At 47.7% G+C, this 15,862-nt stretch overlaps 3 protein-coding genes across 3 annotated transcripts; 1 reads left to right on the top strand and 2 right to left on the bottom strand.

Annotated features, from left to right (window-relative positions):
• Positions 1-1,914: 1,914 nt before the first annotated feature.
• Positions 1,915-8,095, bottom strand: LOC123144949 (hsp70-Hsp90 organizing protein-like). The gene is made up of 7 exons (XM_044564223.1): positions 7,069-8,095; positions 3,636-3,924; positions 3,411-3,496; positions 2,745-2,968; positions 2,583-2,649; positions 2,436-2,495; positions 1,915-2,352 (listed from the first exon to the last, which is right to left on the bottom strand). The coding sequence occupies exons 1-7, from the start codon at positions 7,960-7,962 to the stop codon at positions 2,239-2,241; spliced, it is 1,734 nt and encodes a 577-aa protein (XP_044420158.1). The 5' UTR covers positions 7,963-8,095; the 3' UTR covers positions 1,915-2,238.
• Positions 8,096-8,337: 242 nt separating this feature from the next.
• Positions 8,338-13,146, top strand: LOC123144950 (vacuolar-processing enzyme beta-isozyme 1). The gene is made up of 9 exons (XM_044564224.1): positions 8,338-8,793; positions 9,694-9,858; positions 10,787-10,943; positions 11,023-11,108; positions 11,182-11,381; positions 11,677-11,725; positions 11,801-12,007; positions 12,508-12,714; positions 12,810-13,146. The coding sequence occupies exons 1-9, from the start codon at positions 8,578-8,580 to the stop codon at positions 12,990-12,992; spliced, it is 1,470 nt and encodes a 489-aa protein (XP_044420159.1). The 5' UTR covers positions 8,338-8,577; the 3' UTR covers positions 12,993-13,146.
• A 77-nt stretch (positions 13,147-13,223) lies between these two features.
• Positions 13,224-15,404, bottom strand: LOC123144951 (plasmodesmata-located protein 8). Its single transcript, XM_044564225.1, has 3 exons — positions 14,489-15,404; positions 13,639-13,740; positions 13,224-13,537 (listed from the first exon to the last, which is right to left on the bottom strand). The coding sequence occupies exons 1-3, from the start codon at positions 15,228-15,230 to the stop codon at positions 13,533-13,535; spliced, it is 849 nt and encodes a 282-aa protein (XP_044420160.1). The 5' UTR covers positions 15,231-15,404; the 3' UTR covers positions 13,224-13,532.
• Positions 15,405-15,862: the final 458 nt, after the last annotated feature.

The following is a 15,862-nucleotide window of genomic DNA, read 5'->3' as shown; positions in this document are numbered from 1 at the left end:
TTTTGTTTTTGGGGGGGGGGGGGGCCTACCGAAGCAAGCCCCTTTTCTGATTTGCTTGTCCACTCAACGTGTATGTTCATGTTGCGCATGCATGAAGGAAAACACCTTTTCAAAGAAACATTAGATGAAGGAATCACTTCAGGTGTGCTAATCAGATGGTAGTGCAAGACCGTAAGGCAGACGAGACATGAAAGACAGCTACTCTTGAAGTTTTGATAGTTTGACCGATCGATTGACATGAACGAATGAGATCGGCATGCATTCATGGTTGATGTTTCACTGAGAAGAAATCGATAAGGCGACAAATTCAATCATCGATTGATCTTTGATTTACATTTACCGTATGACAAATCTACGATGTCGTATCTTGTTGCTTAAACTTGTATACTTCCTGTATTATTTTGTATTTTTTTATCATGGTATTACCTCAGGTTCTATCCTGTTGCTGTCAAAAGTAGGGGATTAAATATTGAGGAGCCTACTTTTTTAGGCACTTCTCACGCAAAAACTATAAATGTTTATAAATGATTGCACATAAGGAAAAGTTGTGCCTGCAACCCGTAAATTTTAGGACAATATGTAACATCTTCTCTAAAGGACTTGAATACCGACATGTCTGTTAGCGCAAACTGAAGCGCTAGCGAAGCCCCGGGCCAGACTTAAAACAACTGCTAACTAAAAAAAGGCCTTAAAACCATCCCTTGTGTCCCACAAAAGCCTAAAAATGAGTATTGTCAGCCTTAAAAAGGACGGCGACGGGCCTTCGCTCCACTCCGTCAGAAGTTAGCCCCCATATAAATTTGGATCACAACTTAACAGGCTGCCCGAGCTTGCAAGCCCGCCTCGTGCATGTGTGTCTCCTCATCTCTGGCGGCGCCTTCCTTTGAGCTGCGGCAGCGGGCAATGTGGCAGCGTGTCGATGCAATGGTGATTGTTCCCCAGGCGGCGTCTGCCATTGGCAGCGCGCGCGGCCTGGTATTGTGGTGGGCGCGGGGGCGCCTCACAGCGGGCTTTTGCCTGCGTTGCTCCGGCATCGGCGACCTTGGGCCTGCATATTCTCCAGTGTCCATGGCTTGCCGTGTGCCGACAGCTACGGCCCCGACTGCTGGGATCTGCATTCTCGCCGGGGACTAGCTTGTTGAAGTCGCCAGCTGCCGTCGTTTCCCCTGCGCTAGTCCTTTTTGCCTCGTCGCCTCCCCGACCGACAATGTACACTTCCATGCCTCGCTCTTGTGCCAGAGCCCCGCCAACTCACTTCTCGACATGATGATTTCGACCATCGACCTAGCTCCCTCATCTCCGTCTCCGGATCCGGCAGCTATGAGATTACTCAGACCCAACCAGGGAGAAATCCTAGCTCGGCTTGCCGATGCTAGCAGTGACTACACTCGCGGAAGTTGCTCCCCTTCTTCGAGGCGCTGCCATGAATCCGCACCCCTCTTCGAGCTCAGGGTAACCCCTTTGTCCGGTTCTTCAGGCGCTGATCTCCTTCATGAAGTCGCGGCATCCCCGGTGTTGGCTTTGGCGACGCTGGACATCATGCTAGTCTTGTTTCGTGCTTGGTTTCAGGCCGAGCATCCTTGGCTTGGGGCACCATGTTCATTCGTGTCATGTGAAACTTCCCGTGTCTACAAAACATACCAGCTTCAATCCAACTCTTTTTGGCGTGCTGTCCACCTAATCTTTCGTATCAAAAATGAAGTTCTTGCGCTGATTCTCACCATTCACTTTCTCAGCTAATGCTTCAGACTTCCTTCTTGAGCAGAGCTCAAACTCGTGATTGTATAATAGAGAAGGAATCAGTCGAAATAATTAGTGCTTGGCGCCAGCTACGAAGCCTTTTTTTAAACAAAGAAACCCACATTTCTGAAATGCAAAGAGCTCCGCACCAAAATAAAGTATCATCCAGACCCAAGGCGACAATAAATTTTCTCCATTGACAGCATTTCCCTAAAGCAAGAAATAAAATACAATAATACTAAACTGTTCTCTTTGTCCACTGTAAAGGCGGAAACGGCTACAACTAATAATATGGGACATTGCCCACATATAAAACTGTAACATAATAGCCGTAAACAGGAATAACGATGTGGCAGGCTGTACTCACGAATCCAACTGGAAAAGCCCCATGGCATACAATAGAAGTTCGTTCACACTGGGCAGAGAAGCAGTGTACAGTGGTGACACAACTGAGCACAATCTCAATACAAACGCCCCTGGCTTCTAAGCTTTGCTTGATCATCTCGTTTGGACTATTCCAGCGTTTATGAGCTTTTGGATCTTCTGTGCCACTCCAGGGTCCTTTAGATGATCCTGAGCAGCCCTAGGGTTCTCCTGGAAATCCATCAACACCTGCAAAACATTTCCAGCGTTATTTGTATGAACAAATAGACCGAATGGCATTACTCTCACAACGAACTGAGATTCGATGATACCTGTCGCATGATAGGATCGGTAAGGATGTTCTGGATTTCCGGGTCCTGCATAGCTTTACTCTACAAAAATAACAAGGGCGGTTAGCGATGTTGAGTTTTTGAAACCAGCCAACATAAAGAACCACTGAAGTGCATCAAGAGGTTTACCTGTTTCTCCTGCAAATCTTCCTGACTTATGTCACCCCTGTTAGCCTTGTTGATCTGCTCAACACACCTGCAAAAGCCAACGGCAGTTTAAAGTTTGTTTATGCATAATTTTCAAGCGATTATGAGACTAGACTAAATGGTTGTATGTCATAACTTCATTACCTCCTGATACCATCAAGCAGTTCCTGGTTATTCGGGTCATACTTCAACCCAGCCTGGTAAGTTTCCATTGCCTTTTCGTATTCCTTCATGAAAAACTGAACTGCACCTTTTCTTGTATACCCTTTGGTGAAGGTTGGGTCTAGCTCAATACACTTCTCTGCGTCCTTAAGACCTTCAGGCATGGCTCCCAACTTGGTGTAGCATGCAGCCCTATTACTGTACACCTGTAGGAGAAGTGGCAAACCATTAAAACAGTTTAAACTGTAATAAACATATGTAAAATGATAGACAAGACAAAACAGAACTGCAGTCAACAAATGCAATAAACAGCCATACATGACAACAAAAGGAAAAGGGGGCAGCAGCTGAGAGTTGATTGAAGGATGGAGTTCAGGTGCAATTTCAAAATTGTTAAAATGCCTATGATCAAAGTGCCAAGTGTTTCTAAAAACAGGACACTTTAAAGCAAGCATACATATTTCAGTGGTCTACAATCTGCTGAGTTCCATATGTTGTAGAGTTGCAAAACTTGCAACCACCAAGATTTTCTATCATCACACTGTCCCAGAGGTTCCATATATTGAAACAATGAAACAAACTTTTCCGTCGCATATATACTTAAGATACTTCAAAGAAAAATAACCAACAGGGACTAAAAAAGTTCACCCTAGCATCCTTCGGGTTCCTCCTGATAGCCTCATTGTAGTGCTTTATTGCTTCTGGATACTTCTGCTGCTTGAACATCTCATTACCTACAAAACCATCAGATAAGCAAGCCTGCCACGAGCATAAAAAGCAACTCTAAGGACAAATCTGCAACAAACAGATACTACCAGAAGAAGATAAAAGGAGTGTGGAAGACTAATGATGACAACACAATGCCACTCTTACCTTTCTCCCTCTCCTCATCAGCTAACTTTGGGTCATAATACTCTTGTTGCTCCAAGTCTTTCTTTGCCTTCTCAGCCTCATTTAGCCTTTTAAGAGTGTCTGGATTCCGATGCTCAGTTAGAGCCTTCTGGAAAGTCTCAATGGCAATATCATAGTCCTTGGAGTTCTTAGCGAGTTTGGCCAGAGCAGTTCCTTTTCTTGTTAGTGCCCTTGCAACCATCTTGAAATCAGCACGAAGTTCTCTTCCCCTCTCCACAGCCTTATCACAGTCCTCAATGCACTCATCGTACTGGAGACAGGAAATGATAAGACTCCAATAAACAAGAAATATAATATATTACCAGGATATATTTAGTTGCAGAAAATAAGGAGAGGGGCAGTAATCAGCTCTATGGATGGTCGCAAATCTCTAATCATAACACTATGCTTTTACTCAAAGGAAACAAAAATGGCATGTTAAGGCAACACACATCCAAGAGCGCGCAGCTGCTTCTAAGAATCTTTTCCATCACTACTACCTCCTTTCCGGTTTATAGGGCTCAATTCAAAAATCTCACCAACCAAGGTAGATGGTGAGTGGTGGAAAAATCTTTGTAGTTTGCAAAACCACTCAATTAATGCGCTTGTTTTCCTCAAAAATTGTGTTTACCAATGCATTAATTGCAATGCATGCATGCATAAAGTACATGCATTGGTCAATTTTCTCTTAATACTTGCATGCAATGATTTATTGCACCTTGAAATCTGAACATGTGATGGGGAACAACCAAATTGAGACTTATAAAATGGGAAAACTAAAATTTTGAGATAAGCCCTATAAACCGGAAAGGAGGGAGTATATTGTAGAAAACCTTCCCGGTTTGATATTAAGAAAATGCAGCTTTTCCCTCTAGGGTCATATCTATATTTGCTGTTCACTCTGCAACCTTTATGGATATACAATAGCCATATACTGCCAAAGAGGTGGCAACTGTATGGTTTGCTGCCATGCCACACCTCCTTATCTACCCAAATTCAAAGGGCAAGGGTGTGTCACTATATTCAAATCAAAATGGAAACAGAATATTTCTATTAGTATGGCACCCGTACATTGTCTGTATTACATGCACAGCTTCAACGCAAGTGTCGGTGATCACCTAAGCCAATATACCAGTCTGTATTTCAGTACAGGGCTACCTGTGAGAGCAACTAGCCGATGCCTATATTCCTGCCGCAAAATATTTTTACGATTCCCCTAAAACGATTTTGTGGGAAGTGATGCTCCCCCGCAAAACAGGTCCCACGAAAGCTTACTGCAAATTAAACAACATAGTCCCGCTACAAAGTTCACCACACAGGAATTCGTCATATACATAGATAAAACCAGATCTAGCTGCAGGAGCTGCGGTGGCTCAATGCTTGATGCCGAGGAAGAACGCCTCCACCGACTAGCGGCAAGCATGGGCGAAGACGTGCCCCTCCTTCGCCGCGGCGAGCCTGTGGGCAGCCCCTTCTCCGCATCGGTGTGCTGGTAGAGCTTCTCGTGGAGGCGGTTGAAGTGGGCCCAAATGGCTTGCTGTGACTGCCAAGCCTTGATGGGGCAGGAGGGAGCTGCCGGCCTCCACGTCGTTGTGGAAGATCTTGCGTGGCAGCGACCCGCCACGCCTGAGTACAGATCCTGCCATCACTCGCCAGAGAGAGAAAGGTAGGCGGCAGCTAGGAGTTGAGGAAATGCAAGATGGAATATAGCGGCCAAAGTGCGGTTTTGCGGGCCGCTCATATAATTTTTATGGGCCGGGCTAATATAGCGGACCTGTTCGGGCAACAAAACACGCAAAAACGCTATATCCGCCGGAATTATGCGGGCCGGCAAGGTTATAGGGCATCTCCAAGAGTTGCTCTAAAAGACTCTGGAGCTATTTGGTTCCGAGAGTAAGATACAACTCAGGCGCGCTATAACCTCGCCGGCCCGCATAATTCCAGCCAATAGAGCGTATTTGCGTTTTTTGCGACCCAAACAGATCCGTTATATCTAGCCCGACCCGTAAAAATTATACAAGGGGCCCGCAAAACAACCCTTCCACCGCTATATCTAGCGGACCGCCAGCGTTTTAGGGTTCACGTCCCGCATTTACTCCACCTCAATCCACCTCACTTCCAATCTACGACGAGCAATTCCACCCGACATAGATCTTTTTTTCCGTCGAGCAATGGCAGGATCCGCATGCAGGCGTGGTGGTCGTGGCCATGGCGGGTCGCCGCCATACAAGATCTCACGCAATGACACTCCAGCCGGCCACCCGTTGAGGCTTGGTGGTCCAAGCAAGTGCGACCGCCTCTCCCACCGCGGCGGGCTTCCATCGCCTCCACAAAAGAGCCTAGCTGCACACCGTGGTGTGCCACAAGGCAGATGCGGAGTGAAGAAGAAGGGGCCGCTGATAGGCTTCCGCGGCTAAGGAGGAGCATGCCTACGCCCACGCTTGCCGCAGGTCGGCAGAAGCTTTCTTCCTCGGCGTCGACAATTGAGCCACCGCCTCCCTATCTATTAGATCTAAGTTTATTTATGTATGAACTTAAGTGTGTTGTGATGAACTTTGTAGCAGGAAATATGTTTTTAAATTTGCAGTATGCGATAGCGGATCTGTTCTCCCGGGGCGAATCAGTTCCCATAAAATATTTTAGGGGGAACCGTAAACGATTTTGTGGAACGGGAATATAGCACGTCTGCTATAGTTGCTCTAAGGTTAGGCTTGACACCCTTAATTATACACATGATCCAAAAGTCGTAGACTCAGATTCTCTGTTACAAGTTGCTACAAGTGTGGAGATTATTCTGCAAGCCACACTTTGCCCTCATATTCTTGACAGACTTTGCTAGAAGTGTGGTAAGACTTGGCAGCTTTGCTTGGTTAACAAGACAGTATCAAGCGTGGCAAGAAAAGTGTGGTAAGACTTGGCAGCTTCGCTTGGTTAACAAGACAGTATCAAGCGGCGCACTTCTGAGATATCGGAGATATCTAAGGTCGTATATTGCAATTGCAAAGTAATTAGCAAAGTGTCGGTCAAAAAGAACCGCAAACCGTCGATTATTCACAACCCAGGAGAGACCAAGCACACAAAATTCAATTGACATTATTTTCCTAACACTAACAGTATCGATAACTTATGGTTAGTTTTAGGCCTCTTTCAATTGTCCTATTAGTCCCCAAAACCTCTTGTATCTAGAACCCAGACCATCTTACCGTGATGTTCATCAGTTTAGCACATCAATCAAACCGCCAATCATCTCAACTGCTAGTCACTATATATATGCAGCACGTGCCATAACCTAATTGCCCGATAGTCAAAACTACTAATGCTTACAGTGCAGCAACCAATCATATACAAACAGTAGGGGTGAACTGAAGATCAGATCCTTAACTTTAAGGCATGGAATCTGTACAATAAACCTCACCTTGCCCATTTCGATGTACACCGCTGCTCGGTTAGTGAGGTAGGAGATGTCCTCGTCATCAAGTTCCAAGGCCTTTGTGTAATGCTGGATCGCCGTCTCGAAGTCCTTCTTCTTGTAGGATGCATTCCCTGCCTCCTTCTCCTTCTGGGCAGCAGCTTTCCTCTCCTTCCGCTCCTTCTCCTCGTCAGACACCTCCATCGGCTCCGGTTGTGGCTCAGGCTCCATCTCCCTCGCCTTTGTCTCGGGTTGCTGCTTCTGCTGCTGCGGCGGCGAGGAAGACTGCGGGAAATCGGAGTCCTGGGGCGTCTGGATCTTGATGTTAAGCATGAGGCTGAGCACCTGCATCATGCGCGGGTCGGATAGGTACGTGTTGAGGCTGCTGGGATTCCTCTGCACCTCCCGCAGCATCTGCATGAAGTCCGGCTGGTCGAGGTAGGCGCGCGTAGCGGGGTCGGAGGCGATCTTGGTCCAGAGCTCGGGGCCCTGGAACATCTGGCCGATGGCGTCGGCGCCGCCAGACGGCGCGCGGCGCGGCGGGGCGGCCGCGGCCTTCTTGGCATCAGCGAGGCCGGCCTTGAGGCCCTCGTTGCTGGGATCGAGGGCGAGGCCCTTCTCGTAGGCGGCGGCGGCGCTGGCGGCGTCGCCGAGGCCGAGGTGGGCGGCGCCGAGGCGCGAGTAGCCCTTGGCCCAGTCGGGCTTGAGCTCGACGGTCTTCTCGGCGTCGGCGAGCGCGTCGGAGTAGCGGTGGATCGAGGCGAGCGCCGCCGAGCGGTTGGAGTAGAGCACGTGGTTGGCGGGGGCGAGCGCGATGGCGTCGGAGAAGTGCCCCGCCGCCTCCTCGAAGCGGCCGGCCGAGAAGGCCGCATTACCTTTGGCCTTCGCCTCGTCGGCCATGGCGGGCGGGCGGTCCGATCGGATCGGGGGCGGGGCGGGGCGGGGCGAGGAAGCTTCGAGAAGGTTTGGCGGCTGGGTGGAGGAGGACAAATACTGGGGTTAGATGGGGATTAAGGCGGAGCAGCAGCAGAGTTTTCTAAAGACTGGGGCCGGACCGAGCTCGCTCAAGGGTTCCGGAACCTTCCCACGGCCACTCCAGCGACCGGACGAGCCGATGCGTCGTGGACTCCCGTCACGCACTCCCTGTTTACGTTTTGCTTATTGAGAAAGCGTATAGCATGTAACGACTCCCTTCTCATCGGTCCATCACACGAAAGCCTTGGCCGGCCCGGCCCATGTGTATTAAGTTGGGCTCTGGTCCATTGTTTCGCTTGGGCTTGTTGACCGGGGAGAGGGGGGCAGACGACGGCGCCGCCGAAAGCCGACGAGCCGCACCACCACCTGGCACCTCGCGCCACACGCGTCCGCTCTCCAGGCTGCTCGCCCTCCCTGCATGGCGGCGCTGGCGCCTACTTTACTCCGCACCCTGCGCCGCTCTTCTCGCCCGTACGCCTCGGCTCCCCCGCGTGGTGCTCTTAGACAGTAGTGCTACTGCGACCTCACCTGCGCAGACGGATGGCGCCGCGGTGGTGCTTCGCGTTGCTCCTGCTGCTGTGTGCGGCGGCGGGGGCTGACGCCTCGAAGGGGAAGTGGGACCCGGTGATCCGGATGCCGGGGGAGGAGGAGCCCGCCACGGGCGACAACAGCTCCGAGGAGGGGGAGGACGGCGTCGGGACGAGGTGGGCGGTGCTCGTCGCCGGATCCTCCGGCTACGGAAACTACAGGCACCAGGTGAGCAGCTGACCGCAGTCGGAGATCGTCTGCGTGGTGATGCGCGCGTTGTTGTTGCGTACGTAGTTCAATTTGGCTGGAAACGAGATGAGCGTGACAACTGAAGGATTGGCGGTTCGTGGAAGTTCTCTTGCGGCAATCAGTGTGCAGTTCTGAATATTGCCGATATTATTGGTGTTGAGATGTTGGGAGTTCGCAGATTTGGAGTTTTACAAGTTCAATTTTGGGGGTCATGGGCTGATCGGTGATCCAAAAGCTCAAAGCTTAACTCTCCTTTTTTTCCCCCGCAAGTTCTGAAATCAACACAGTTGTTGGTACTCGGCGGCAGGTGCAGAACTTGACAACTCCCAAGGTTTTCCTAGATAACTACTTAAAGAATCACAAGAATCTCCAAATAGGGACATTTGATGGTCTAATTCGTATCCTGCTACCCCCAACTGCAGTTGTCTGTTTGTTAGGAAGCTCCAGACAGTGATGTTTTGTTTTGTTTCTTCTCTTGATCTTGTATATACTACTGTAGCTGTTTTCAGGAGAGATTCAGTGTCGGTAGCAGCTTGATTCATAATGGGGAAATGGTTTCTGATTTTCTGTGTTAGGGTAGAAACGAGATAAATTTTGCCACTGAAAAAATAATGGTGATGCTGGACAGAATTTAGATGACAAAAGAAATAAGAGCTAGATATTCATTATGTGGATACTTGCACTTCTGATCAGATCACTAGTGCACACTGGAATTGTGGAGCAGCTCTGAAAGTGTGATTGAAACATTTTGCCTGTGGATACAATAATGTGTGCTTACATCTTGCTTTGGTTCGAAACTAAGGAGATACCAGCAAGCAGCTGTGTTTCCTGGACCATTTGTTGAACTCTTGATTTATTCTTGGTGTGTTGCTGTTGCAGGCCGATATATGCCATGCCTACCAGATATTGAGAAAAGGGGGCGTAAAAGAGGAGAACATCGTGGTTTTTATGTACGATGACATTGCCAACAACCCTCTCAACCCGAGGCCAGGGGTTATCATCAACCACCCAGAGGGTGAAGATGTATATGCTGGCGTTCCAAAGGTATGACTTGGTAGCTTAACTTGGAGTTGAACATTAGGATCACTAGTCATCAACCAACTCATTTCCATGAGCTAGTTTGTATGATATTATATTACATTTAATCGCCTATATTCAAAATTATCAAATTAAGTACTCCCTCCATTCCTAAATATCAGCCCTTTTAGAGATTTCAACACGAACTACATACGGATGTATATAGACATATTTAGAGTGTAGATTCACTCATTTTGCTCCATATGTAGTCCATATTGGATTCTCTAAAAAGGCTTATATTAGGACCGGGGGGAGTAGTTAACAGAAGAACAATATTAGATTTACTAAGATATGAAAAATTGTCAGAAGAAATTTAAAATTAGAATGTAGCAAAATCTCCAAAATAGCATTGCATGTGGGCTAATGTATGCTGTTGTGTGCGTCCATATAACTTAGCCTCAACATTGTGAGTAACTTATTTTGTGTTCTAGCTATTAGCTACTTACATGATGACGGTCTTACCATTATTTTTGTCTCCTGAATCCTGATGGGAATCACTAATATATTCATGGGGAATAAACAGGCGTGTTGTTAGGCGAATACTTCAATATGTAGGTTGTTCCCTTGTAGTCTATTGGTTTCGCCAGTTAAGTTGTTTGGCTTCGTCAATTAGTACCTTTTACAGCACGTACCTTTTACGCCTCAGGCCGCTGCCCGGGCAACCTGGGGCTCGGCTATGCCCCTGGTTGTGGGGGCTGTGTGTGTTTCGGTGTACTTGTAGGACTGTTCTACAAACTTAACTATCACTGCATCAAGACACAAAAGAAACTAGTTCAATATTGGCATGTTCTTTTTGAGCTTCATATGGCTGAAGAATTGTGTATAGTAGAAGTACAGAACGTATGTATTGCCCTTCTCTCAAGTTTGATGAAGATAGCATGCATTATAATTTCAGGACTACACCGGAGAGGCAGTTACTGCTAAGAACTTCTATGCAGTTCTCTTGGGCAACAAAACTGCAGTCACTGGAGGGAGTAAGAAGGTCATAGATAGCAAACCAAATGACCATATATTTATCTACTACTCAGATCACGGGGGTCCCGGAGTCCTTGGTGTGTGGAAGTTATACCCGCTGCTTTGTTGTATTAGTTAGTTTTGTTCATCTTGTGTATTGACTTTTGCAAGTTTCAGGTATGCCCAACCTGCCATATCTTTATGCTGCTGATTTTATCAAGGTCTTACAAGAAAAACATGCATCCAATACATATGCAAAAATGGTAAGGCTGCCCATAGTTACTTGTTTGTGGTAACCGTGGCCTGTTTGACTGAAATCAGTGCTATAATTGGCAGGTTATATATGTGGAAGCTTGTGAAAGTGGCAGTATTTTTGAGGGTTTGATGCCTGCAGACCTCAATATTTATGTCACAACAGCATCTAATGCAGAAGAAAGCAGCTGGGGTACATACTGCCCAGGAATGGAACCATCGCCTCCTTCTGAGTATATTACCTGCTTAGGTGATCTCTACAGTATTTCTTGGATGGAAGATAGGTATGTAACTCGTAACCTAAATTCACAATGATAAGATTAATTTACAGAGTACCAGTGTTTAGCAGAATAGGGTACAACGACCAGCAGCTGATGAGTTATATTTGGTTGCATTACTTTGCACTGCATAGTTCCTCAAGGAGGATTTTGTAACAAGTCATGTCCATTCCTTCCTTTAGTTCCGAAGTACATGACATAGAACCTGCGAATCCAGATTACACAAGTCTGCTGAAGAATCTGTTTGCATACTAAGCATTCACTTAATGACGTGTTTGGTTATCTCCATGCTATTTTACAGTGAGACTAATAATCTGAAGGAGGAGACAATCAAGAAGCAGTACGAAGTGGTGCGGATTTATTTGCCTTTTTACCATTGTCATTTGTAACTGTAAAGGTCCTGGTACTGAAAGTTTCATGTGCAGGTAAAGAAGCGAACCTCAGACATGAACAGCTATAGTGCCGGTTCTCATGTTATGGAGTATGGCGACATGACCTTCAAGGATGAGAAGCTTTACCTTTATCAAGGTTTCAATCCTGCAAACACCAACATTACAAACAAGCTATTTTTGCAAGCCCCAAAGGCTGCAATCAACCAAAGAGACGCAGATCTTCTTTTCTTGTGGAGGAGGGTATGTTTTAGTGTTATGAAGTCTTTCAGTTGGTTTGCTAACCTCTTCAACACTAATTGCAGTAATAGACTTCTGTTTCAGAAGGATGATTTACCTGAACTGATCAGTCTACTGTCTATCGATTTGAGCTTTTTGTTACATTTTCCCTTGTGCAAGAGATTAAACTAGCATGAAAAGTTGAGGTGGATATGTTATTTATACTGGTTCTTGTTTGGAACCATCTAAAATATCTTGGGTAGTTTGTAGCATTCTTATGTCAGGGGATGTTGTCATATCTCACTATTTTGTGTTTCTTAGGTCCATTGATGATTTGTTGTCTACACTGGATATATCAGTTGCTATTTCTTGTTTACAGGAAATTCTCCATTTTAGTTGTACTTGCTAGTGAGTTTCTTGCATCGGAACTTATAGCACTGTGTCTGCGACTGATTAGTATTTGTGTTTAGTATTGGTCTGTGCCTTAGGCCTATGTTAGCTGAAGGTTCTTGGTTTGGTTTCAGTATGAGCTGCTACATGGAAAGTCTAAAGAGAAGGCGAACGTTCTGACGGAGATCAGTGAGACAGTCGCCCACAGGAAGCATCTTGACAACAGCATCGATTTTATTGGGAAGCTCCTATTTGGCTTCGAGAATGGACCTTCGGAGCTTCAAGCTGTCAGACCTTCTGGGAAGCCTCTAGTGGACGACTGGGATTGCCTGAAGAGGATGGTAAGTAGGAGACTCTTGTGTTGTGTACACCTGCGTAGTTTCAGCTCAATCATTTTAATGTTGATGATGATTTGACTCTTGAGCGGCTTCTTCAGGTGCGGATCTTTGAGTCTCATTGTGGATCGCTCACTCAGTACGGTATGAAGCACATGCGAGCATTTGCAAATATATGCAACAATGGTGTTTCTGGCACGACGATGAAGGAAGCAAGCATCAATACCTGCGGCGGTCACAACTCGGCAAGATTGAGCACCTTGATCCAAGGGTACAGCGCTTGATCGATCAGTCTGCTGAGGTACATACTAGTATGTTCCTTGTCCTCAGCTTACGCGAATGTGAATATGTAGTATTGTATTGTATTGTACTGTTAGTGTATCCTGAAAATAACCTTGGGGCCGGCTATATAAGAATGTGCCTATGTATGTTGCTTTAGCTGTGTGAGTATATTTGTGTTATAAATCATGCATGGTGTGCGGTTAGCTCAACAAGGTTTGTTGGGACACGGTTCAGGAATGTCCTTGCAAGTTGCAATGCTATGCAACCAAATGATGCTTTCATGAGCAGACCTTTCTTTCTTATCTTTTACTATTATTATTCAGAGCAGCCTTTCCTCTGAGAATAATACTACTCCGTAGTAGAAAAAACTGAGGCACTGCATACAGGCAGTGCTTCTAAGACACCTTGAAGATCAGCGAAGTCATGCAAGCGCGACTGCAGCCAGAATCACGTCCTTTCGCTTGGTTTTTTCCTTGGACCTCTGTCTCTAATGCGCCGCTACCTGGGGATATCCTGGGCCGTATGGGCAGAAACTTCCATTTCTAGCCTGCATTGCATTGGAACATTGGTTAATTGTTTTTCTCATTTCTTGGCTTGGTTGAGAAAACCCCAACAATTGCATTCCTCGACATAATTTAGAAGACTTACATGCTTTGGCGAGGAAAGAGATGAACACCACCAGGAGTGCTAGCCCGGCCAAGATACCTATTATTATAGCCACGGTCCGTCCAAATTCGTCACCAGAATAATCTGTCAGCAATCCAAGCAAATTAAGTCCAAAAGAAGGCCAGCACTCACACAAAGTGCTTCCTTTCTTCACAGGGAGTATAATCAGTACGAGTAGCGACTGGATGCTTTTGTCCTATGATTAGTAAATCTGTACCACAACTTTACCATTCCACCATGTTTACGAGTAATCAGACCTAATCTTGTTGCGAACCCCACCATTACCTCACTCACATCTAACAAAACGCTAGTTTGGAATATATTCTGCTTGTCCTCCTCTTTATCAACTTTGGAAGTTTACCAATTCGGAATATATGCTCGTTGCCGTTGCCCCGTGCCCTCCATATCACCTTTTGACTGATCATCACTAATAATAGTTGTCTAGTGGTCGCCAGAGTTGCAACCGACGACTAAATCGTACATCAGGTATAGGGCAAGTTCTCTTTTAAAGTTGTAAGTACTACTAAAGCTGCGATGATTAATATGAATTTTCTGCTGTTGTTTGACATATTTGAAGTCATGCGTGTGTCTCGAACTTCATTACTCTAGGGAATGTTAAACGTTAACATTCCGAAGAAAATCGGTTAAAAATAACGGACTTGCGAAGAAAAGCAAGGATTTGTTTGTGATCTGCTGAAGCTGAAGATGGTTTTACTTCCCTCGCAAAAAGGAAAAAGAAAAGAAGAAGAAGATGGTTTTACTCCTATAGCGATGCTTAACATAATTGGCATTGTACTGTACCACGCAAACGTATTCCCAAGAAAATACGTACCCTGTGAAGAGCGGAAATCGTGTCCATTTTGCCAGTACTTGACGTAACACTGCTCCAGGTAGACGTCGGCGGCCAGCGCGGAGCCGCACGTGCCCTTGAGCTGCACCACCGCCTGCGCCAGGCACGCGGTGCAGTCCGGCGCCGCGATGTCGCCGAGGCACTGGGCCACCCCCTGCACCGTGCCGGAGCCGGTCAGCTTGTACCCCGTCGCGGCCCGCGCCTGCAGCTCCCTGAGCACGGCGTCGCGGCTCTTGAGGAACCCGGCGTCCTCGCTGCTGCCGGAGCTGCACTTGCGGTACGCGACGGTGTTGTCGGCCCGGCCGACGAAGTCGCTGGCGTCGTACCGCACGTAGCAGCCGTCCACCTGCAGCGACGCGGCGTACGAGTTGGCGCACACGGCGCCGAGGCGCGCCACCGTCTCCCGCACGCACGACACGCACTCGCCGCGGCTCAGGTCGCCGCGGCACTGGTACAGGCCGTACGCGGCCGTGCGGGCCGCCTCCGCCTGGCCGACGCCGCCGCCGGCGGTGAAGCTGTTGTAGGTGGCGCCGGAGGACGCGGTGGAGGCGATGGAGGCGAGGAGGGAGTCGAGGTTGCTCTGGAAGGCGGTGTCGCGCTCGTACTTGGACGGCGAGCACCCGGCGTAGATGAACGCGCCCGTCGCGGCCTGCGCGACGGCCGTCGGTGCGGCGTGGAGGTGGAGGAGTAGCGTGATGGCGACGAGGGCGCGGAGCTGAGGCATGGGTGACTGGGTGAGGCAGTGGCCTAGACAGTAACAGGGCACGTACACGCGCACGAGCTAGCTCTGGATTTGGTCCGATTCGCAGCTGGGCGCGCGTGTCGTGGATGGCCTTGTGATTGTGGGCAAGAGATGCATATACGTTCGAGGTACAACGATATATCCGGCCGAAACGGTCGGTGCGGTGCCGCTCGTATCAGAGAGAGATTCTTGTACGCCGTCGAGGTCGAAACTCGAGCTCATAAACAAGAGGGCATGGTGGGCTTTCAGCAATACTTTGCTGGCATTTCTTTTCTTAACATTTACTCCTTCCGTTTCATAATTTTATAGTGGTTTTACTTCAAAACGATATTTTTTTCGGGGCTTTACTTCAAAACGACAAAAATTATGAAACTTGGGCCGGTTGTGCAGGCTTACAAGGTTCGGTCCACGCCGTGCGGCCGAAACGTTTGCACCTGCCAACTCGAGAACCTCTCAAAAAACAAAAAGCGAGAGCAACTAGTTAACGAGCGCTTTTTCAGGAGGCTCACAATGATCAGCGTCACTTGGCACGCTTTCGGCCGCCCGTCACGTGTCGCGCTCTGGGCGCTCCCTTCGGATTTTGTTTGTTTTTCGCACGTGTTTTCGGCTTTCTA

This window comes from Triticum aestivum, chromosome 6D (genome assembly GCF_018294505.1).
Source record: "Triticum aestivum cultivar Chinese Spring chromosome 6D, IWGSC CS RefSeq v2.1, whole genome shotgun sequence".
Classification (NCBI taxonomy): Eukaryota; Viridiplantae; Streptophyta; class Magnoliopsida; order Poales; family Poaceae; genus Triticum; species Triticum aestivum.
This window is presented reverse-complemented; position numbering and strand designations above follow the sequence as displayed.